Genomic DNA, 22041 nt, shown 5'->3' with positions numbered 1-22041 from the left:
TTCCAAATAACTTTATATTTTAGTTTCTCAGTATTTCAGTCGTCTTTTTATCAGTAAAAACTGATGAAATAAGAGCTTTCTTTTTCCTTTTTCTAGAGTAAAACCATGCAGCAGTATTTTATGTTCTGACCTCCAGGCTTGAAGCAGGACTGGTGGAACTTGCCCATGTAGAACTCGACCCCGATGATGGCGAACATGACGATGGCGAAGAACAGCAGCAGGCCGATCTGCAGCAGGGGAACCATGGCCTTCATGATGGACTTCAGCACAACCTGGAGGCCTTCGCAGGAGAGCCAGCGGTTAGGGGCCAGAACCACAGGGCGTGTGTGTGTGTGTGTGTGTGTGTGTGTGTGTGTGTGTGTGTGTGTGTGTGTGTGTGTGTGTGTGTGTGTGTGTGTGTGTGTGTGTGGTGTACTTACTGGGAATCCCAGACACCAGTTTGAGGGGCCTCAGCACTCTGACGGCGCGCAGCGTTCGCAGGTCGAAGTCTGAACCGACGGTGGCGAGGATCCTGACGACACAAAAAACAAGATGGCCGACCTGATTCAGAAGCAGCAGGACGCGATATGACCTTTAACCTTCTGGACAGGATGAACAGGAAGGTCATGGTCAGCAATAATGCAACCTTTTTCTTTCTTTCTCTCTTTATTTCTTTCTTTCTTTCCTTCTTTCCTTCTTTCTTTCCTTCCTTCCTTCCATCCCTCCCTCCCTCCCTCCCTCATTCCATCCATCCATCCATCCATCCATCCATCCATCCATCCATCCATTCATCCATCCATCTTTTTTTCTTCCCATTTATTGTACACCTCATTACAATAAAATTTATCTTGTTTATTCTAAACATTTTCTGTATTAAAACAGTTTTTTTTAGCATCCATCTTGTTCTGACTCATTAATTTAAAAAGCTTTGAGTCCAAAATAAAAACTTAAAACACTTCAGCAGAAAACATGTAACCTAAAGGTTCACTGATGGCAAACAGACATGAAGCTCATTGCGTCATGTGCTGCCCACTTCTGCCTTCATGCGTGTGGGTGTGTGTGTGTGTGTGTGTGTGTGGTGTGTGTGTGTGTGTGTGTGTGTGTGTGGGTGTGGGTGTGTGTGTGGGTGTGTGTGCTGTGGCACAGCTGGCAGCCCTCATTACAGCCTCAACACACAGAGGGAGACTGTGTGTCCTCCAGGCTGGAGACTCAGGGAGAGAGAGGAGGAGGAAGAGGAAGAGGAGGAGGAGGGGAATAGGAGTTGATTTAAGGAGACAGAGGGTAAGTGGATGCAGACGAAGAATTATAATAATATAATGTGGAATCAAACACAGAAACGTTCCTGCACACTTTCTACCCTCCAAGCACAAATTGATTCCTCCATAATTTTACAAGAGATTCCTGCTGCGAAGCTAACGCCACTTTATTTATGAAACACTTACAAATGTAACTCAGAGTAATAAGAGCCAATATTAAATAACATCTCTGGTGAGAAGCTAATATCCTGGATACGAATATCACAGCCGTTTGGGTCTTTGATTGGTTTACTCAAAGTATTTTCCTGTGCAAAGTGTTTCAATAGGAATGTTTTGCATGTTGTAGACGATTATTATAGTTTTAAAACAAAACTTTTCTAAATTTTAATTTATGCTGGAAGATTTTAGAGCAATGCTGTCCATTGTTTCTGTTTTTCTTCATACATAATTAGAAAAAATATTTTTTTATTTTTATCTGGCAGATAAAATTTGCATAATATGCTGTAGCATTAGCAGAACTTATATTTATGATTCATGTTTTAAAGTTAGTTCGACTAATTTTTTAGCTAGCAGTAGCCACCAGTAGCTTCATGCATTTACTGGCTAGCAGTTAGCTTTACAGTCCAGGTTAGGCTGCAGAAAAGAATGAAAAATGAATGGAAGTCAATGCAATGTTGTTATAAAGATAGAAAGGTGTAATTTGTTTTTGTGTGTGTGTGTGTGTGTGTGTGTGTGTGTGTGTGTGTGTGTGTGTGTGTGTGTGTGTGTGTGGTCTTTGGATTTGTCCGTGAGAGGATGATTTAGACACACTGCGGTCATGAGCCCAACAGGAAGCCGTGACTTTTAATATCCCTTCATAGTGTCTACAACACGTCCATGTCAGAGACAGAGACTGGCTCAGGAAATATGGAAGGTGATGTTATTGGATGTCTCACACACAGACAGATTACTCTGGGTTTGTCTGGAAGCTAGCCAGACAATACATAAAATAAAATGCAGCAGCTGTAGCTACATACAACTACAGAATGCAAAAGAATCACTCTCAATCAGTCTAAATATATTTCTGTACATAAAATACATTTATTGTTGATCAGAGTTAATTACACTTCCATTAAGGATAATGGAGGGAACGTAACAGAGCTGGTAATCGGCATAATCAAGAAATCATTTTAGAAACAATTAAATTAAAGCCATTTTCTAGTGAAATAAAACACAAAACAAACAGAAAGCCAAGTATGACAGTAATTTGACTCCACTGCTTCAAAGTTTTCTGATATATCTCAAAGTCTTAATCTTTCCATATTTGCTCTGTCTAGGTTATTATTGGAGAGTTTACTTTGTGTTTTGGACTAAACAAAACTTTAACTTTTCCTTCTTATGCCAAAAACATAAATCCTTCCTATTTTCACTGTTGCAGCTTCTGGGGAAGGAGTCATCACAAAAAACTGGTCAACCAATCAGAAGCAGAAGAGACAGACATTTATGTTTTAGATTCAGGAAGTTATTGCAGGGGGATTTTGAAATAAACAAGATAAAATAATTCACATATGCAAATCTATGACACATTTTGAAGATATTCAGACAACACTTTCTGAGCCCAACACTTCCGGGTCACAAAAAACATTCATATTCAGAGCACTTTCAGGAGGGCAAAAAGCTGTTTGGTAACAATAATTAGCATTGGTTTTATCTGTTAAGTTGTCAACATAACCCACAAAACCTTAAATGCACGCCTGATGTACAAAAGAAAAAATGCTTTTTTTCTAATCATCAAAACAACAACTAGATAAGAAGGCCAGGAAAACATAATTTAAAAAGAATAGAGAGGGAAGAAGCTAAGCTATGCTAGCTTGACTATGACACACTCAACATGCAGATGTGCTGTGGAATTCTGTGTTTCGATTCAGTTAGAAAAAGGGCAACATAAACACCAACTCTGACTGATTATCAGTAGATCAGGTGTTCAAATTAGTTAATCAACCGCTGCAGTGTTAGCTTAGGTAATAGCAGCGGTAGCTAATCTGCTACAGCGGTAACATATTAATTGCAAAATAAACATCAAGCATCAAAACATAAAACTGTAACAGACTGAATATTCTGTTCTTTGTGTGGGAAATATCTGTGTGTTGTTTGGTGTTGAAACCAGATATGCTAGTGGAGCTGTTGTCAGTCAGTTGCTATGGTAACGGCACATAAAACAGAAAAATAGTAGAAAATGTTCTTTAACTGTTTTTCTGCGTTATCGTCCCCTTTGCTGTGATGCATTGCACTGAATTAAAAATAGCTTCATCTCCAGGTTTCATTTAGTTAATGGAGTTGTTCTGCTGCGGTAACATTTCCAGATGTAAACAATAACCTGCAGCGTGTCTAAATGGAGTACGAAAGTACTGCTGCTGAAGGTCTATTGCGTCAGAAAAGCAGCCCTTGAGGGTGAAAGGTCATATATGCTGCTTGTATTGATCAAAGCTCAGTGGAGACATGAGTCTGATTCTCATGACCAAATAATGAATCTGCAGAAACAGACGCTGTCCTGCAGAGGTCATCACACATAAATCCAGATGCTTTTATCAGACAGATGTAAATAGAGCTTCTGTGATGCTGAATAACAGAGGTAAAAGTGACTCATCAGGCTGCCTATTAAAATTTGCAGAGTCAATCTGCAGTTTACTGATTTAACCCCCATTTCTCTTTTCCATTCCTTCATGCAAAGACTCAAATTAACATTTAAAAATAACTGTGGCTCAGGAAAGTTACAATGTAATAACAGTAAAGGAAGATGGGAAATGAATCACAAATGCTTGATTCAAAACTCATTACGCTGCTGATACGTTTGGACATTTGACTGCATGCAAACCTTCAGCTATATGAACGATGCAGAGAATTACATAACTAAAGTTCATACATCTGCTTCATAATCAACATCGACAAGGAGAGACATTTGGAGAAACAGAGCTGGGAAAATGGGAAACATAATTTCCGAATTTGAAAATTCAATTGAGTGGCATGTTTCACATATCACATCACATTTCTGATGTTTCTTATTAAATGGAAACACCACAAATACAAATTGTGCTGCTTTTTTTTTCACATTAGCAGAATACTGACGCTGAATTTTTTGCATATTTGTAATGGAAACGCAGCTAAAGTTGCAGTAATCAATACAACTAACAATTAACACAGATGAGTTTCTCTACATGTTGCTGAGACATCAGTTTTTAATCCTGGAGATGTTCGTCACGTCATAAAAGGCCGACTTTGTAACTGTCTTTATGTGGCTCTGAAAGTTCAGATCTAAAACAAGATTCTAAGTAACTGAGCAAGACGTTACAACCAGCATTACTCATTTACGTTTACCTAATGAATATAAATGTGATCACATTTGAATTGTTCCACTAAAGACAGATGAATAAAATATAATGGAAGTTGAAAGTTCGACACACAGGTGGGTAAAAGAAGGTGACCCGAAGAAAGCCAGGCTTCTGAGTGATGTAGTTTAATTACTGCGACCCGGTCCAGCTGGGGGCCAGGAGCTCTGATTGAGTTTTTCACACGTCTCTGTAAGACGAGACGAGCGATCTCTGAGGACAGACACGGGAACACAGTGCTGACAACCTGCCTGGACAACCGCTCCTCGTCTGTGTGATCGTTACCAGCTGGTCCCTGACTGCCTGCCTGCCTCACCGTCTGTCTCTTGCCTCACATCCAATCACAGCCTGTTTGTCCGAGGCTTTTAGCATCGCTCAGAGTCCTCACGTTTCTCTACCTACAACTGCTGAGCGCATATTCTCATGTCTTTGAAGTACTAAAGGAGATTTATTCTGCAAAATTCACATTTTGGACGTGTTTTGTGCTTCCATATGAGCCTCAACTGCTTCTATAAAATAGCCAAGATTCTTAAAAACAAACACCCAGCACTCTTTTGGTAGTGAAGTAAAGTTTTTTTGCTCTTAATTTTTAAGCAACCCCAGCAGAGTTCCGCCCGTTAACTAGCAACTCAAGCTGAGCTCCAGCATGTCTGCTCTGCTGGTTTTACTGCTGTACAATGGCTGCTGGAAAACAAAGTGTTTTGTTGCTGACTTACCATCCAGAAACCACTTTCTAAATTGTTGTTGGTTGTGCAGGAGGCTCCACTTCTGCTTTTCAGAGATTCATGGTTGTGTAACTGCACATCTGTTTACTGTGAGTCTGAACGTGGAGGTCAGTGGGCGTGGCCAGCAGGAACTTATGTGGATTTAAAATGACAGAGACTAGTTTGAATTGAGCAGATGTGTAAAAAATCTAACAAACATGTTTTGAATAGGCCATATAGACCCACCCTAACCTGCTCAAGAAAGCATAACAGCTGACCTTTAAACTTTTATTATCAAATGCATGTATAAAAGATTAAAAAATAGTATTCTAGATTACTTTCTGGGCAAAAAATAACCCAAACATGGCACTAAAATTCCCTTTTTTTATGAAAGAGCTGCAAAGGTCCAAAAATATCAGCTCAGTCTCTGATTGCAGGGCGGCCATTATTGCTTGCTTCCTCATCAGGGAGGCTGTTTCCTCTTCCAGCATTTCTCTGTCAGCAGCTTTGAGATGATCAGAAGTGCCAAATGGTGCTGAGAGGCTCTCAGGAAATCTGTAACCTCATTCCAAGACACTTCCCTCAGAGAGAAGGTACAAGAAATCTGTCGGAAAGCAGGGATTAAAAACTTTTCCCACAAGCAATATGAATCTCTCCAGTCATTATTAATGATTGGGTTGTAGAGAATTACCTCTATTACCAAACAAAGACGTTTGTTGCTTTCTTTTCTCATGTAAAAATGTCAGAACATTCTCATTTAGCAGCAAGCGAGCCACCCAAGCAGTCAAATTTAGTTTCTTAATAACAGAGTGTGTGTTTGCGTGTGTGTGTGTTTGCATGTTAATGGTGGCGGTTTGTTTCTTCTTGATGTTATTCAATGTGAGCGGACAGCGCTGACAGTCAGACGAACAAGCATTTCCCACAATGCCATGAGGACAAAAAGGGGTTCCTCATGAGCTCAACGTGGCTGCCAGAGCCACTCGCCGTCAAACATGGCCGCCGCAGTTTGAAAGTTACACGCACGCCTCAGAATGCATGCACACGTTGCCGTTTTCCTCACTAATGAACAGCTGCAAAAGGCTTTTTGTTTTTTATAATTTAATTAACTTATAAACCTATAAATAAATACCTCATACATTAAAACTAATGGAGAAACAATTAAAAATGTATTTTGTATTAATTGCAGGGTCAGTAAAAATAAATAAAATTTCTGCCTAAAAGGTCATAAATTTTCTAGAAAAACAATAAAATTTCTTTGTCTGGAAAATTTGCAATTTTTGAGAAAAGCATAAAAACTTTTAGATTGATATCAGAAACTTTCTAGAGAAAAACGACAAAAATTTTAGAGTTTAAAAAGTCTAAATTAAGCAGAAAAAACAAACACATTTTTAGATTAACCTCTAAAATTTTCTAGAGGGTTTGTGAGTTTGTGAAGTCAACAATTTGCTTGAAAAAAATCAGAAATGCTTATATTAATTGGAGAAATATTAAAAAAAAAGTTGGAAATTTCTGAGTTTCCATAAAGGTAAATAAAATTTCTTGTTTGCTAGAAGAACCTCAGAAATGTTCACATTGATATTTAAGAAAAAAATTTCTGACTCTTCGACTTTTCGAAGTCAGAATTTTTTTTTTAAGTTTAAAACTTTTAACTTTTCAAACACAGAAATTTCCTTGTTTGTCGTAGAAATTTTCTGAGATGAATCTAAAAAATTTTTTTTACATTTTGTAGTGGAAACTTACTCCTCTTTTCTTTTTCGATCTACAACCACCAACATACATTGTCTAATGATGAAGTCAACACGTAATATAAATCCATGAATTTCCTCTCAAAGGAGAGTCAAGATGTGCTGGGATCTCTGGGAGTTCAGTCAGCTGGAAATCCTCTGACTTTACAAGCCGACAACTTAAGTACAGATCCTGACCTGAAGAACATTGGTGGGATTTATCCCTGAAGGATCGCTGAACTGGACAACTCTGCAATAAAAGTGCTTTCAGTCTGTCTGTGGTGTATGCCATATATAAATACAGCATGTCTGTTACCAAGTCATATATCTTTATTACGTTTTGCAAGACCAGAGAGCTTAGCAAGAGCAGAACGGAAGACAGAGGGGCCAGAAAATAACATTAATAAAGAAGGATTAATATAAGCCAGACAGTAAAGATATTGCCTGAAAAAAACAGACACGATTTGTTTATAGATTCTACAGGGAGGGCCTATAGGAAATTAAATTAAAATGCACTATAAGTAAAACCACAGTTTCAGACATGGAAAACATATAAAAGCTTGAGATTAAATGTGGAAAAAAATAAACCAAATAACCTCTAAACTTTGGTGACATTTGGGAACTTCTGGTTCAATCTAAGAATTTGGATGTGATTAGTTCTTAATCTAGCTTAGCTTGTGTAAGAAAGATTATAACTAGGGTCATTATGACATTTCACTGGACCTCAACATTTGTTTATGTTTTATTTGAACTTTTTAACCTGGAACTCAAAAACAAATTTTGTAACTCAAACCTTTTGTCCTCATAAAGTTTATGTTTATAAAACTTAAGCTAATATGTTATTGCTAAGTAAGCTTACTTGCTAACTTAAATGCACTAAGTTACAGCGCTATCTAAATTCTTGCACAAACTTAGCTTGTATTGGCTTCTTTGGCTAACTAAGCGTTTGTAATCATCTTGTGATAACTTAGCTCAAGCTATTGTAGGTGATAGCTCAGCTTTAATTAATGTAGCTTAAGCTATCTAATATTTGCTAACTTACAGTGAGTTGGATTTGGGCAAGAGCTAACTTAAACTGTGCTAGCATCTTGTGCTAACTTAGCTTGAGCTAATATCTTGTGTTAACTTTACCTTTGAAAAAGCTCTTGAGCTAGCTGCACTTGTGCTTAGCTTAGGCTTATATCTTGTGTAAAGTTAGCTTATGTTATTGTAGCTGAAGCTAACTAACCTGTGCAAACATAAACTGAAGTAACTTAGTTTGTCCCAACTTTTGGGGCAAATCAAGTTCACCTTTGGAAAACTTATTTGGTTACCTTGAACTAACATATTGTGAAAACTTGTTTTGGGTAAATGTTTCAGTTAATTAATCTTACACTAAAGGTAAGCTAATATATTTGTGGTAACTTAGCTTTCACTAACTCAGATTTTGCTAACTTGTCAGGATAACTTATCTCATAATAATCTTCTTTGATTGGACTAAATTAATGTAATTTGTACTGACTTCTTGTGTTAATTTAGCTTGTCCTTACTTCAAGTGCTAACCTTTTGAGCTAACTTAGCTAACACCTTATTGTGGTTATAGTTTGAGATATCTGGGTATGTTTAGGTGAGCCATTTCAGATTAATGGAACCTCAGTATGACCCCAACCATTTTGTTCTTTTCATTCACTAACAGAAATACATTTTACATTAGACAGCCAAGGCCATAAACAAACCAGAAGTTATTTTAGTTTTTTTCCCCCCATTTTTTTTTTAATAAAGGACTTTAGTTTCCAAAGCCTCTGAATGTGTCCTCATGCTAACTCCAGAGCTGTCATTCATGAAATGCCATCAGTAGGGAGACCTGTCTCTTTGTTGGAGGGGAAAACTCCCTTAAGTGCAGCCGCCACTTTGTGAATTTGGATCACTGTCACACTCTGTCAGACACAGAATCCCAGGATTTTATTCTTTTCAAACCTAGAATGACAGAAACAGCAACTTATCTTACCCAGAAAAACAAAACCCTTCAATTTTAGGTTTTTCTAGGCGCTTAAATCAAAGATAATTCACCCATTAAAGCTGTTTTTTTTATTTGGCAGCTGGCAAGCTGAATAATAATTTAGTAAGCATGACTATATTAGTCAGTCTGGCAGCTAAACCATAATAATTCTTTAGACATAACAGCTGGGTAGAAATATATTAAAAAACAAATGACGGTGGAGATTATTATTAAAAACAAATGCTGCAAATTAATACCACTGATGCTTATTAAGGAGAGAATGCTTCAGGTTTAGACTACACCTCTGAAAATTAGGGTTTCTTGCAAAAATATCTGTTTCAAATTGAATCTTATAGAAATAAAAGTGGCACAATACATTGCAAATGTAACATTTTGGCCCTTTCTTCTATTCAAATACTGATTTAACTTACCAAAACGCAAAAGGTTGTCCTTAAAGATGGACGTCCATACTGTTGCTATCGTTTATTCTGTTGATTTTCTTTCATTTCTACACCAGGGATGGCTGATTTCATGTCAACTCATATCGATAATTACTGATTATTTTTGTTTTAAATAACTGAAACATTGTTGAACTGCTCACATGACCCTCCCTGTGTTTTTCCAGTTTTTACTCCAACAGTGTTTTCTGTTTTTCAGCAGTTATGAGAAAATGCTACGGAAACCGAATAGCAGTGAGTTGCTAGGTAACCAAAGAGTGAGTTAGTTACTTGAAGCCACCAAGTTTCACATATTGAACATCATTTATATTGTTATTGATTTACTGTCCAGTTCTATTCTATACTAATAATTACTGTTTATGTTATATTGTTATTCTCCGTGAAGCCATTTGTTCTCCAACAAAACATCTAAAACATTCATAATACAGGCTTTTCTTCACTGGAAGTAAACTACGTATGTTTTTATTTCCTATTTATTTGCAAAAAAACACCAAATCAACCTTTTTTTACAAACTTTCTTTTGAACAAATGAATTGAATTTGCCTCATCATGAATAAATGAAATCTTGTGCAGCCTATTTAATTTTAGATTTTAACTTTGAATCTTGCAAAAATCAGAATAATTTTGCAATAGAGAGGTTGTTGTAACACTTTACATCAAACACAAAAATATTTTTCAGCATAATTTCTGCTTTTATGTCATAGAAATAAAAAGCCGAACCAGGTTTGCACATTTCAAACCTAGTTGAATCTAACATTTTTAATAAATGTGTTTCAATTCGAAGACACGTCATGTTCATGTGCCGGTCATGGAGGATTTCAACTTTGAACATAAACAACTCAGAGGCTTTAATTGCTGATAAGCTGTGTTTACACTGTCAACGGAGGGCCTGAGAAATTTATGTTTCCTGGTAACCAGTGACTCGATGGTCTCAGAAAAAAAAAAAAAAGAAAAGACACAAAACAACTAACTGGAGAGAAACCAAATGAAATCAGCTGCAGCTGTCCAGGGTTCACCAGCCTGACAGGAAGCCTAATTTGTGCTAATCAATTTACCCCGCCGACAAATTCAGTTTGTAAACAGATAAAGATCAGTGCGAGTCGGCCCGATTCGGAATCTTTTCTTCTGTCACATTATGTTTGAGTGTGGAGAAACAAAAGTGCCACAATCCATTCTATAAAGTCATCATTAAATAACTAAAAAAAAACAATAAATACATTCTAATGCAAATACGTAAATAAAGATGAATAAACAAAGAAATACTTTTGAATATTAAGCATTGAAAAATGTTAAAATAATTTCCTTAATTTAATTTGAACTGATCAGTAGTTCACAAAGTTGGGGTCACAAATATGTAAGTCTGGGGCCAGAAATGGACCTAAATCAGTGCCAAAAGTGATGATGAGAAAGCATATAAATTTTAGATATATCATACATACAAAAATTTATATAACGGTAAATAAAACCAACATGTTGGCCAATATATTGTCTGTTGATGCTAATTATGTCATCATCATACCAATTATTTGCAAAATTGCGGCACTTCTGGCCCTCCATACACAGTACCACCACCATATTCTGAGTGGAAGCAGTATTTTTAAACTGAAGGACGAAAACAGCACTCCCTAATTAATCATTTTAGGTAAAAATGTATTGATTTATCTATTTGCAGGACTGTGGCATTGGTGGCTTTCCGTACTATCAGGACAAATTAACAATACAACCACAATAGATCTAAAGTTTACAGTTTAATATCACACTGAAGGACTATAAAAGTACCCTCCATTTTGAATAATTAATGGTAATTTAGGTAATCATTTATTTTTCTACAGAACTGTGACACTTCTGTCTTTTCTTATGTCCAGGACAACCACACAATTCAACCATCATGAATTTGAAGTTTATGAAAATGAAGGACTAAAGGAGTACTCTCCAAATTTTTGTGAATTATTGCAATTTTTGGTAAACATTTATTGATTTATTTATTTACAGAATTGCTGCACTTCTTGCCTTCCATAACAACCATAATAAATCTGGGACTTTATGCTACATTATAAAACTGGCTTACTGGATTACAGCAAGTTGTTGAGACTTTGTTTAAATTATTCTCTGAAAAAGCTCATTTACATTCATCATCCATTCACAATTAAACTTCCTGCAAAATTTCACACATTTAAAAAAGTAGAAAAAAAATTCTTGTCAACAATTGATTCATATTTTTGCAACTAACTGACTTAAAAATATACAAAGTATTGCAGTATTGTGTAAAATATTTCAGAAATCTGCCAAAATGTGGCAAATTTTGATTTACTTTCCTGCAATATTCACCTCTGAGTTAAACCCATTTCAGTTTGTGAGCTGAATTATTGCGCTAAGAACAAACAGGAAGTCATGTTTAGGTGCCGGCCATTTAAATCCTGTTTCTCCTCTATCTTTCTCTGATCTGTTTACATGCTCTGACATTTCGGGTCTTACAGCTTTCACTGGGTTTACACACAAACATCTGTTATCCTCAGCGCGACGGCAGGGAGGAGAGAGAAAAGACCAGATTTGAAATGCAGAGCGGTTTGTTTTCCTTCATATCCGGTGCAGAAATCGTTTCAGATCAGGAACGGTTAGCGCGAGGTGTTGCTGTATTGAAGATCTGATTTCACGAGCAGGCGGTGACGTCGCAGCACAGGTCCAGATTTAGATGCTTAAATTAGATGTTTATATTTAAAGATTGAGTGAATTATCAGCTTCCTGAGGGATTGGCTTTCTGCTCTGTGTCTGCTGCACATCACTCATTAACAAGCACATCTGAATGCCGGGAGGTAATTATTTTTCTCTATCTAATCCCAGACAGCAGAGGAAACAGAAGTTATGTAACCCTTCGATTTCACCACTTTTTGTCATATTAAAGTCACTCATTTTTATATGATGGAGCAAGAAGAAGCATTGCATAAATATAACGGGAGAAAACACTTTTCAAAGTTTTAAATAATCACACACAGTAATTTGCTGATGTGCTAACAGCAAAGCTAACTTTTCGCTTAGCACCTGGGCTAACATTCAAAATGCTAGCACACTTAGCTTCCTCTGAATTAATGTTTACAGATGAAATCTAAATTCACTTGGCTTCTGGATAAAGTTTGACATCTGTGTTGAAGTTTTGATTATCGACTAAAAAAAACTTTAGTTGTATTCATGTTCTTATTTTGGAGAGAAGGAAGACTGTTTCCTGTCCTGTTTCCTTTGCTTATTTTCTCTCTTTTTTCCCCAAATAACTTAATTTCGAACAAGAAACATACAGAACAAAACAGACAGGATTTGAATGTGATAACTAACAAACTCTAAGGATGTTAGAGAACATGTAAATTACACTGTTAAAAATGAATCGATTCCCTAGGGTTACAGACATAACTGGAATTGAAGATAGCAGTTTAGCATTAGCTTAAACTAAGTAACATGTTGGGATAGCATTTTTGCCTAAGTTTTTGCTAAATATCATGGTGATATATCACTTTAGCACAAGCTTCTGCTACATACCATGTTGATATAGCATTTAGCATTAGTTTATGCTATATATCATGGTAATATAGCACTTTAGCATTAGCTTCCAAATATGTTAGTATAGCACTTTAGCAAATACCTTGTTTAGCAGTAGCAGAGGTATCAAGACAGTTGAATTTTGAGCATCAGCGTTAGCATTCGCTAAATACCATATTACGCTAAAGCTAATTTTTTGGGTTAGTGGTTTAGGTAGTGTCACGAACATTTTTCAAAATCTTTTCTGCCACAGATTGTCGTAGCTCAACCTCAATCTGATCACAGTAATGAACGACACGGCTAATCAATAAACTAAAAACCCTGCATGACCCGCTCCCTTCCCATAACTCAGCTCGTCTATTCAAGGCCATTACTGTGAGCTATTAGCTCCACAGCAATCTGCCCTCAGCTTCATTAACAGAGAGGTGATCAATCAGTGGCGTAATGAGGGCCGCCTGTCACTCCGGTCACTCCGACTGCGTCTCACAAACAAATGTTGGTAACTGACAGCATCAGTTTACTGGAACTGATCACAAGCAGAACAATAACCATCAATGATTTCATTGCGTTTTCGTACACTTTTTTCCCTTCAAACATGATTAATACTTAATCATTAATCATGTTGTACTATTTGTAAAACTTAATCATGTCGTACAAATAGTAGGGAGACATTAATATTTTGTCCTGGGTTGTCCAAAGTGAGGTCCATTGGTCATTTGTGGCCCCTGGAATAATTTTGTGTGGCCCGCAACTGCAGGTAAAAAATGGTACAAATTTGACCTTCAGATAAATGGATGTTTTTCGTAATTTTCAGCTAAAATCAAACAATCTTAGCTGGAAAATGTTTGCTTTCAGTGTATCGTTTGGTCATTTAAGGTCATAAAGTTCATTCAAATTTTAAAAAATGTATTATTGTAAAAAAGAAATTGTAATAAAAAATTATTTTGAAGCTGAAAAATTATTGTGAAACATGAAATAAACTGAAAGCAAAAAATTTTAAACTGATAAAAGTGAAACTACAAAAGGTCCAAAATGACTCAGTTTCAGATGTTTTTTTCTTTTGAACAAACTACCAGGCTTTATTTACACCCCACCAGATTTACCATTACTTGTTTATTTATTTTAGGGGTTATTTTAGGTCAGTTTATGTATTGTTAATAATGTCTTCCAATTTTCAAATTTCATGTCGACTTTGAAAATGTTTTCACGGAAACACTCGGCTTAACAAGTTTTGTGGAAAAAACCTTGAACTGGATAATTCAGGTGAGTTATTTTCATACTCCACATCAACACCAAATACACACCAGAGAGGCAAAACATTATGACCACCTATCAGGGAAGTAAATAGATGTGTTTTTTCCAGTTTTTCATAAAGAGCGGATTTAAAACCAAAATTTTTCATGCACTATTTTGAGCTGATTTATCCAAAAAAGTACACTGCAGTTTGTCGTTTCACTGTGATAAACATTCAGAGATTCCTAAACTCTATCAGAGACATTTTTATAGGAGTGTCATGTAAACATGTTTGTATGAACTGGTGCCAATCCTGGCCACTCACAGCTGCCCGCGGCTCAGAACCAGCTGAACCCGTGACAGCCCACCGCGCTCCAGAGTCATTTCACAGCTTCCTCTCTTCAACGGAGCGCAGGTGTGACTCCGACTCGCTCCTCCAGCTAAAAACACAACTGCTTCAGCGTCATTAGAGCGGCAGGAAAAGGTCGGAGAACAAGGAACAGCTTCCGCGGAGCAAAGACTGTGTTTGTCAAAATGTTGTGAAAAAAATATCAGACGAAACTCCACGTTTGCAGCTTGTTTGGAAAAATATTAGAGTTTAACCAAATGCAGAAGGAAGAATCAAATAATCATAAACAAATAAAGATTATAAGGATTCTCTTTGTACAGCTGACATTAAAAATGTAAATAATCAATGGAGAACTGTATTAATCAACAGCACTAGAAATCCTAAACTACTCCTGTGGGATCCCAATTTACTTTACTTTCATTAGATCCCAGATTACTTTTTGTGAGATCCCAATTTGCTTTCACAAGATCCAAACTGAACAAAATCCACTGGCAGATTATTTCACTTATAACATGGGAAAATATCTTAGTTTTATCTTATTTTAAATGTAGTACTATATTTGTACAAGAAACTAGTCAAAATTACTTGGTGAAAGCAGTTTAAACATCTTTACAATAAAAACTCTTACTTTTAACTGAATTTGAGAAACAACGTTGGTTCTATCTACAAATCATATACAGATTTTAAAAATTAAGTCCAAAAGCAGAAACTTTCTTTCTTTTCTCTTTTTTTCCTTATCTTTTGCTGCGCTGCTTAGTGAAAAATGCAAAATAAAGTCAAAGTTTAAACTTCAAAGTTTGCAAACTGACCCGGAGAACATTGCGTCTGTAAATCGGTGCTGACCCAGGTTGTGTGTTTAAGAAATGTCGCTACTCTGACAGCACAGCTGAGCAGGAATCAGGAGGCAATTAGCCACAAATTAACCTGAACAGAGGGAGGATGTGAGGTTGAAATGTTAATCACACAAATCCTAAAACAGGAAGAGGAGAGAGAGAAACAGCAGCAGGATAATCCTTTTTACTTAAATAAAACTGGAAATGAAAGACACACAGAAGCGGTTTTAAAGAGACATAATGTGAAACCAAAGCACAAAATCTCACCAAGTATTTTGGTTCATTTATTTGGTTTCAAAGATTTAGACAAAAGCTTGCAATGTGTGACTTTAATAAAAACACATATTTTTTACACATTTAATGAAACCGTCACTCTGTCATGACAAATTTTATGAGACAATCCTCTGGCTTCTCCGAGTGCTAACTAGAAACAACCAATAAGAGAGAGCCAGGAGGCGGGTCTTAGCACTGTCAATCACGCCTGTGTATGCTAAGACTTGTTAGTATGATCACAGTAAGTTGCTTCTCTGGCTTTAGCACATTTATCAGCGCGTTCACAAGTTTGATTGACAGCGCTGAGCCCACTTCCTGGCTCTGATTTGTTGTTTTTGGTGAATTTCTTCAGACAGCGATAGCAGGTCAGGGAGAAGGTGGAGGAAATTGATCTTTTCACAGGTTATCTGTCTCATATTAGCATGTAAAATAATATAAGTTGATTAAAGTTAGAGTTTTACTGCATTTTACAACATTCCACTCATTCTTTACAAATCACCGCTGGCAGTTTGTTTGTGCAGAGGGAAAAAGAAGAAAGCAGTAAGTGAACTAATAATTAGTCCAGCAGCAGTTGAGCCAAATGAATGTTAGTGTAATTTAGGGGGAAGCAGACACGCTCCAGTGCGAGCCAGGATGGAAGAGGCGAGAGACTCGGCGGCACATCGCGCCCCATCGCCATGGAAACAGGAAGAGGGCAAGACAATGGCTGGACTGGGTTGGTGCGGGGAGAACGGGTTGGAAACGTGGGATAGAGGGAGTCAGGCGGGAGAGAGGGGGGCCTGTGTTTGTTTTGTTAATTTAGCTCTGCGCCCCGACGGACACGGCTAATAATGAAAATATTAAAAGTGAATGATGCTCTCAGGCTCTGCTGACATTCAGGCAATCTTGGTCTAAAAGTCTGATCATAAAAATTAATAGATTCTGCAAAATTATGAAGATGATTATACCGCCAGCAGGCTAATCCTGCTGCTGAAGATGTCGATGAAACGTGATTAAAGAAACAATCAGAACATATTTACTTTGCAAATGTGAGAATAATTTCAGAAAGTCAGAACAGCGTCGTAATGATAACTGACAATCTTTAGGGAAACAAACTAAACGTTACATAAGTCCCAAATCTCAACATTATGAAAGGATTTTCATCCATTTCTAGTTTTATTTAAATGTAACTTGGAGTACAGCGTAAGGTGACAAAATGCACCTGAGAACTTTGTGATGCTATAATCTAAATGCTAAAAATCACCTCAGGGCGATCATCACAGAAAGCACAAAACTAGAGAGTAAAAGTCAAAAAGAAAAAAGAAACTTTAAAGATATGTTTTCTGATGCGCACAGAAACTTGCTGGAAAAAAGACAACATGATAATTAAGGAGGCGTGAATCTCAGAAAACACACCAATGTCACAAAAAGGGGCAAATTTAACACAAAACTGGTGTAAACAAAGCTTTAAAAAGTACTCAATATGTACTTTGTTCAGATTAGAAGAATTTCTTTTAAATTTTTAACCAAAAGCAAAAAAAGTGATAAAATTCTGCATTTTGCCACACTTATTTTTTCCACTCTAAAGTATCAGTTCCAATAAACAAGTACATGCTAACTGCTACATGCTAACTGGTGAAAGATGCTACTACGGTAGCAAGCTAGCAACATAAACAGGATCTGCATTTGTTTATGTGTGACAGTCTTAAATGCTATGGGTATGTCAGCGTGCAGCCGTGGTAGCGTGAGCAGATAAAACAGATAGAGAAAAGACAGAGAGTCCTTCTGTCCATAACAATGTTCCTTATGAATGTCTTGTAACAGTTTTGGTCCATAAAGTTACAAGATTCATAGTTTCTCTTAAAAAGGATATTTTAGTTTCATTTGTCTTTCTATTTTTCACAATGTAGAATCAGGGCTTTTATCTTCTTTTTTTTATGCCGTATGTTTGAGGAGGAAGCTGCACTGAACTAGCAGGGAGTCTGAAAAACACTGTAATAACACAGGAATGATGACGGCCCTCGGACTTAATAATGAACACTTTCTCAGATGTCTCAGTAATAAGAATAATTGTGAATTTCAATAAAAAAGATAATAAGCCAGGGAAAACAAATAGAAGAGTAAGAAAACAGTTACAATTTAGAAATGCTTCAAAATCACTAGATACATCTTATCTGGGGGAGTTGTTGCAAAAATGTGGAAATGTTCAACATCAGAAATGATTGCAAGAATGTTAGGGTTGTGTAGTTAAAGTATTCATGATTTGTTATGTTAAATTAGTCTGTATTCGTACATATATAAGTCAGTGAATCATGTTTTCATAGAGTTAATAATAAACCATATTTTATATAATTTGCTTGTACTGGTGGGAAAACAACAGTGGCTGGTGAAATGTCTGAGTGGCCGGTAAAAGAAAATTCTCTACCAGCCACTGTGGCTTTTGCAGAACATTTTTAATGTCCACCTCTGTGCAGCAGCCCACTGCAGGTCAAGGACTAGCACAGCGTGGTCAAGATTATTTTAATATAAAATGTAACCATTTGATCCACTGACGTTGCATTACCCTAACTAAGCAACTGATTTAATATCAGTATTATCAGTTCAAGCAAAGCTTTGATAAAGAAAGTCCCGTTTTAAATGTAGATTTCTGGCCTGACTGACCTGAAATAGTCATATAAAATAAGTCTTCTGTCTAACCTCTACAAGCTGTAGCAGGCGGAAACAATCACAACTTTATCAAAGGACCAAGTCTACAACAGTATTGGGATCTTATTGAGTTTTAGCAAAGCATTCACCAAAAACCAGCTTCATGAAAATCTGGCAGTAGATGCTTCAGTGAAGGAGAGTCAGTCTTAGGTTTTGTCAAGTTGAGCTTATTAAATATTTTCGTCATTTTTAAAGACATGAATTTCAGACACTGGTAACTCTGCCATGTTTTATCCTTTTAATCTGCCAAATTTAAAGGAATACTACAAATCCTCAGCTAAAATTGCTCTGTACTTTGTCTTAAAACCTTTGGACTGAGACTGACTGACTGAGCAGCCAGAAATAAAAACTGATAGTCATACAGAGAGCCTGCAGACCCATGGATCAGATGTCAGGGGCGGCCCAGCTAGCCTGGCAGAGATCAGTGTCTGTTCTGTGATTGGATGGGCACTGCTAGACTTCCTGTGTAGCAGGAAGTTGTGAACAGAGTTTAGAAGATGCTGCAGGACTGCAGACAATCACAGGAAGCTGGACCAGCAATGGCTCTGCTGAAGGTTCTGTTACTGCTGGGGCTGGGTGAGTCGCACACACTGCACACACCTCCACTGGCACTGGATGCTACCATCTGTGTTTTATTTTATTTTCTAAAGCTGTCAAGTTGGTTCCTTATTTCTACTGTGTGGATTTAATTTGCTGAAAACAGGAACTTCCTTCTCCAGGTGCTGCAGTGAGCTCAGTGTCTCTGCAGAAAAGAATCATTGGAGGTAAAACCTGTAGAGACGACGACCGTCAGTATCATGTGAAGGTCTTTGCAACTAATCAAACATCAGACAAATTTTGTGGAGGATCTCTGATCAGTAGTCAGTGGGTTCTGACTGCAGCTCACTGCTGGCAGTCAGGTCCAGGATGGTGAGTCAGGACAACTAAAAAAAAAATCACCAATAACTGATTGTTTCCTTAATAATTGTCTTTTTGGCGTAGGGTTAACGAGGCACATGTAGGAGTTCATCCTGTAAGTGCTCCAACGCTGGTTTATAGAATCAGTCGACATGAGTTTTATGTAGACAGCAACGGTCGTGTACATGACATCATGCTCCTGAAGCTGCCAGTAAAGGTCACAACGATCCAACCAATCAGACTACCTGACTGTCCAGATACTCTCTTACTGTAAGTTTTATCTTCTCAAATTTCAGAACTTGGTTCTTGATCTGCCACATGAGGAAAATGTTTGAGCTCTGGTTAGTTGTTTTTCTTCATGTCACTTATTTTCGGTTTTGTTTTTCTTGTGTTTCAGTGGCACCAAGGTTGAGTTTGCAGGTCATGGATCAACACAAGTTGGCCTGTTTAACAAAAGACGTGAGATGAATGTTCATGTTTCTCATTGTTTTTGTTGTTACCTCAAAATGATTCAAATTGGTTTTTCGACTCTCTGCTGAAGCTGAACTTAAAAACATGTTGACATTTTTATAATCAAAAACTCTCTGTTTAAAGCTGAAATAGGAAGTTCTGAGAAAAACATTTGTAAGCTTAGCATGAAAATTTGAACCAGCAACGTTACAGGTCCTTCCCCTGTAAAGTGAGCAGCGCGTACATGAGCTGATTGACAGGGCTAAGACCCTCCTCTCGGCTCTGATTGGTTCTTTCTGACCTTGAGTGGTGCATTTCTGCAGATATTGAGGTGGAGGAACTCAATCTTCAGTTTTGATACAAATGTAAAAATACATTTTATACAAGTAACAATCACAGATAAGAAGGTGATAACCTGAGCAAAATGTATCATCAGACCTTACAAGTTTATGATGTTTTTCCTCTACAGTCCATCAGTTTCCAAATGAGCTTCAGTGTGCAGAGTTAAAGATTGCCAAACATGAAAAGTTGGAACTGACATTGGCAAAACAAAAGAGCTTTAAGCGCACATTCCAGGAGTGGTACAGTGTGTCAAGCTCGAAGAGGGAAGCATCTCACGTATGTCACTCTTTTAAGAATTTCTGCACAAAATTTGGACATTGTTTCCATTTTACTGGATAAATCTCAGCAGCAAAACAAGTAAGAGCTTTGTGTTTGTGACAGGGCGACTCTGGTGGAGGATTGGTGTTCAACAACAGGCTGTATGGCGTTTGTGCCTTCGTTGGAGATCCAGCGTATGCATTCAGAGACCCAATTGGATTCATGGATGTCTGTTACTACAAGCAGTGGATAGATGACACAATTAGATAACCAAACACTCTGCTAGGTGTCTGGATTGTGGATGAATGTTACCGGCATAATAAGTTAATCTTTAAATTTCAGTTTTTAGTTGATTCATTTTCTGATTTACAGCTGAATTGTTGGGGGATTTAAGTTATTTTGTACAAGTTAATCTGCGATAATATCTTATTTCTCAATAAGTAAAGCTGCTGTTTGTAATAATCAGTAATAATATCCACTGTCACATGACTAGAAAATAAATGGCTGTGATCTGAACAGATTGTCTCTCTTGTGCTTATTTCTGGTAGTTAGTGAAGAAAAGGACAGATTTTAAAATATTGAACACATATTGAACTTTAAAGGCTGAGTCAATAAAAACTACTTCCAGAACAGGAACATCAAAAAGTCCAGAGGATACATACTAACTTATACTTATGTAGCAATTAGAACAGGGACTAGAACAAACTTAGTCCAGAAAAAACTACCTTAGTAACGCTTAGGACACTTCTTTTTTCTGCTTTTCTCTTTTATTTGGTTTGCCATTCGGCCCGAGCAGCGAAAGCGATGCAAAGGCCTATAATAATAACTAACTAATTACATATTAGAATAATAAACAACTAAAAAAGTTGTACTTTTAGTATTTAAAAAAAAAAAAAACTAAAAAAGTTTTTTATAAGTTGTAAAAAAAAACTTGTCAACTTAAGCTTATGGTAAATAAAAAATATAAAATTTTCATTTAATCATAGCTAAATTTTAAAATGTTCTTTTTTGAAATATTTTTTATTATCTCCATTTTAACATGGTTGTTCTAATAAAACAAAGGTGGTTAAAATCTCAACTTTATGGATGACAATAAGGAAAATAAACACCAAAAGAAATACGCTGATTCATATTCTGCTGTATAACGTTTGAGGCTTTTCGTTAGCTGGAAGACAATAACGTGGATGGGGATGAATGTAAACGCTGATTCCCCATAGGAGCCATTCTGACACCATGTTCTGTGATTTTTATCAGGACTTTAATCAAGTTGAGCCGATAAGACGCTCAGCAGAAACATTTCTGCAAGAACACAGAAATGTTCTTCCAAATTATGACTTTGTTTATATACAAGGGAGCAGAGTCTCGGTATTGATTAAACTGCTGCTCACTTGTAGCATATTTATAAAACAATTATTTTTTATAAAACATTAATTTCAATAGTTGAATATTAGTATTTCTTCTCCATTTGGTTCTTTGGTGTCCCAATCCCTCGGGTTCTTCTTAAATAGTTGTATGATTCTTTTTATTTTTAGACTTAATATTTATTTATCTTTTACTGAATTATTTTTATTTTTTATTATACTTTATTTAAAGAAAATGACGTTTCTTGATTTTTTAAATGTATTTTATGTTATTTTTCTATTTAATTATACATTTTTTACAGTTAATTATTTTATTTATCTAAATTTGTATTTATTTATGCATTTATTTAAATATTTGTTTTTATTTA

General features: G+C 36.6%; 2 protein-coding genes across 3 annotated transcripts in view; one reads left to right on the top strand and one right to left on the bottom strand.

The window, feature by feature from the left end:
• The window catches only part of cacna1bb (calcium channel, voltage-dependent, N type, alpha 1B subunit, b), a 100575-nt gene that overhangs the window by 63315 nt on the left and 15219 nt on the right, over positions 1-22041 (bottom strand). For both annotated transcript variants that reach the window (XM_055040595.1, XM_055040596.1), the window contains exons 3-4: positions 420-511; positions 131-280 (exon numbers count right to left, since the gene is read on the bottom strand). In XM_055040595.1, coding sequence (XP_054896570.1) covers positions 131-280; positions 420-511 — 242 coding nt within the window. The remainder of the gene's footprint in view (positions 1-130; positions 281-419; positions 512-22041) is intronic.
• LOC129366628 (kallikrein-7-like) lies at positions 18841-20828 on the top strand. Its single transcript, XM_055040600.1, has 6 exons — positions 18841-18941; positions 19085-19274; positions 19347-19532; positions 19660-19721; positions 20182-20330; positions 20436-20828. Exons 1-6 carry the CDS (start codon positions 18863-18865, stop codon positions 20580-20582), a joined length of 813 nt encoding a protein of 270 aa, XP_054896575.1. The 5' UTR covers positions 18841-18862; the 3' UTR covers positions 20583-20828.

Source organism: Poeciliopsis prolifica, unplaced genomic scaffold (assembly GCF_027474105.1).
Source record: "Poeciliopsis prolifica strain line A6 unplaced genomic scaffold, Auburn_PproV2 SCAFFOLD015, whole genome shotgun sequence".
In the NCBI taxonomy this organism is placed as follows: domain Eukaryota; kingdom Metazoa; phylum Chordata; class Actinopteri; order Cyprinodontiformes; family Poeciliidae; genus Poeciliopsis; species Poeciliopsis prolifica.
Note: the sequence above shows the minus strand (reverse complement) of the source record. Positions and strands in the feature narration are given on the sequence as shown.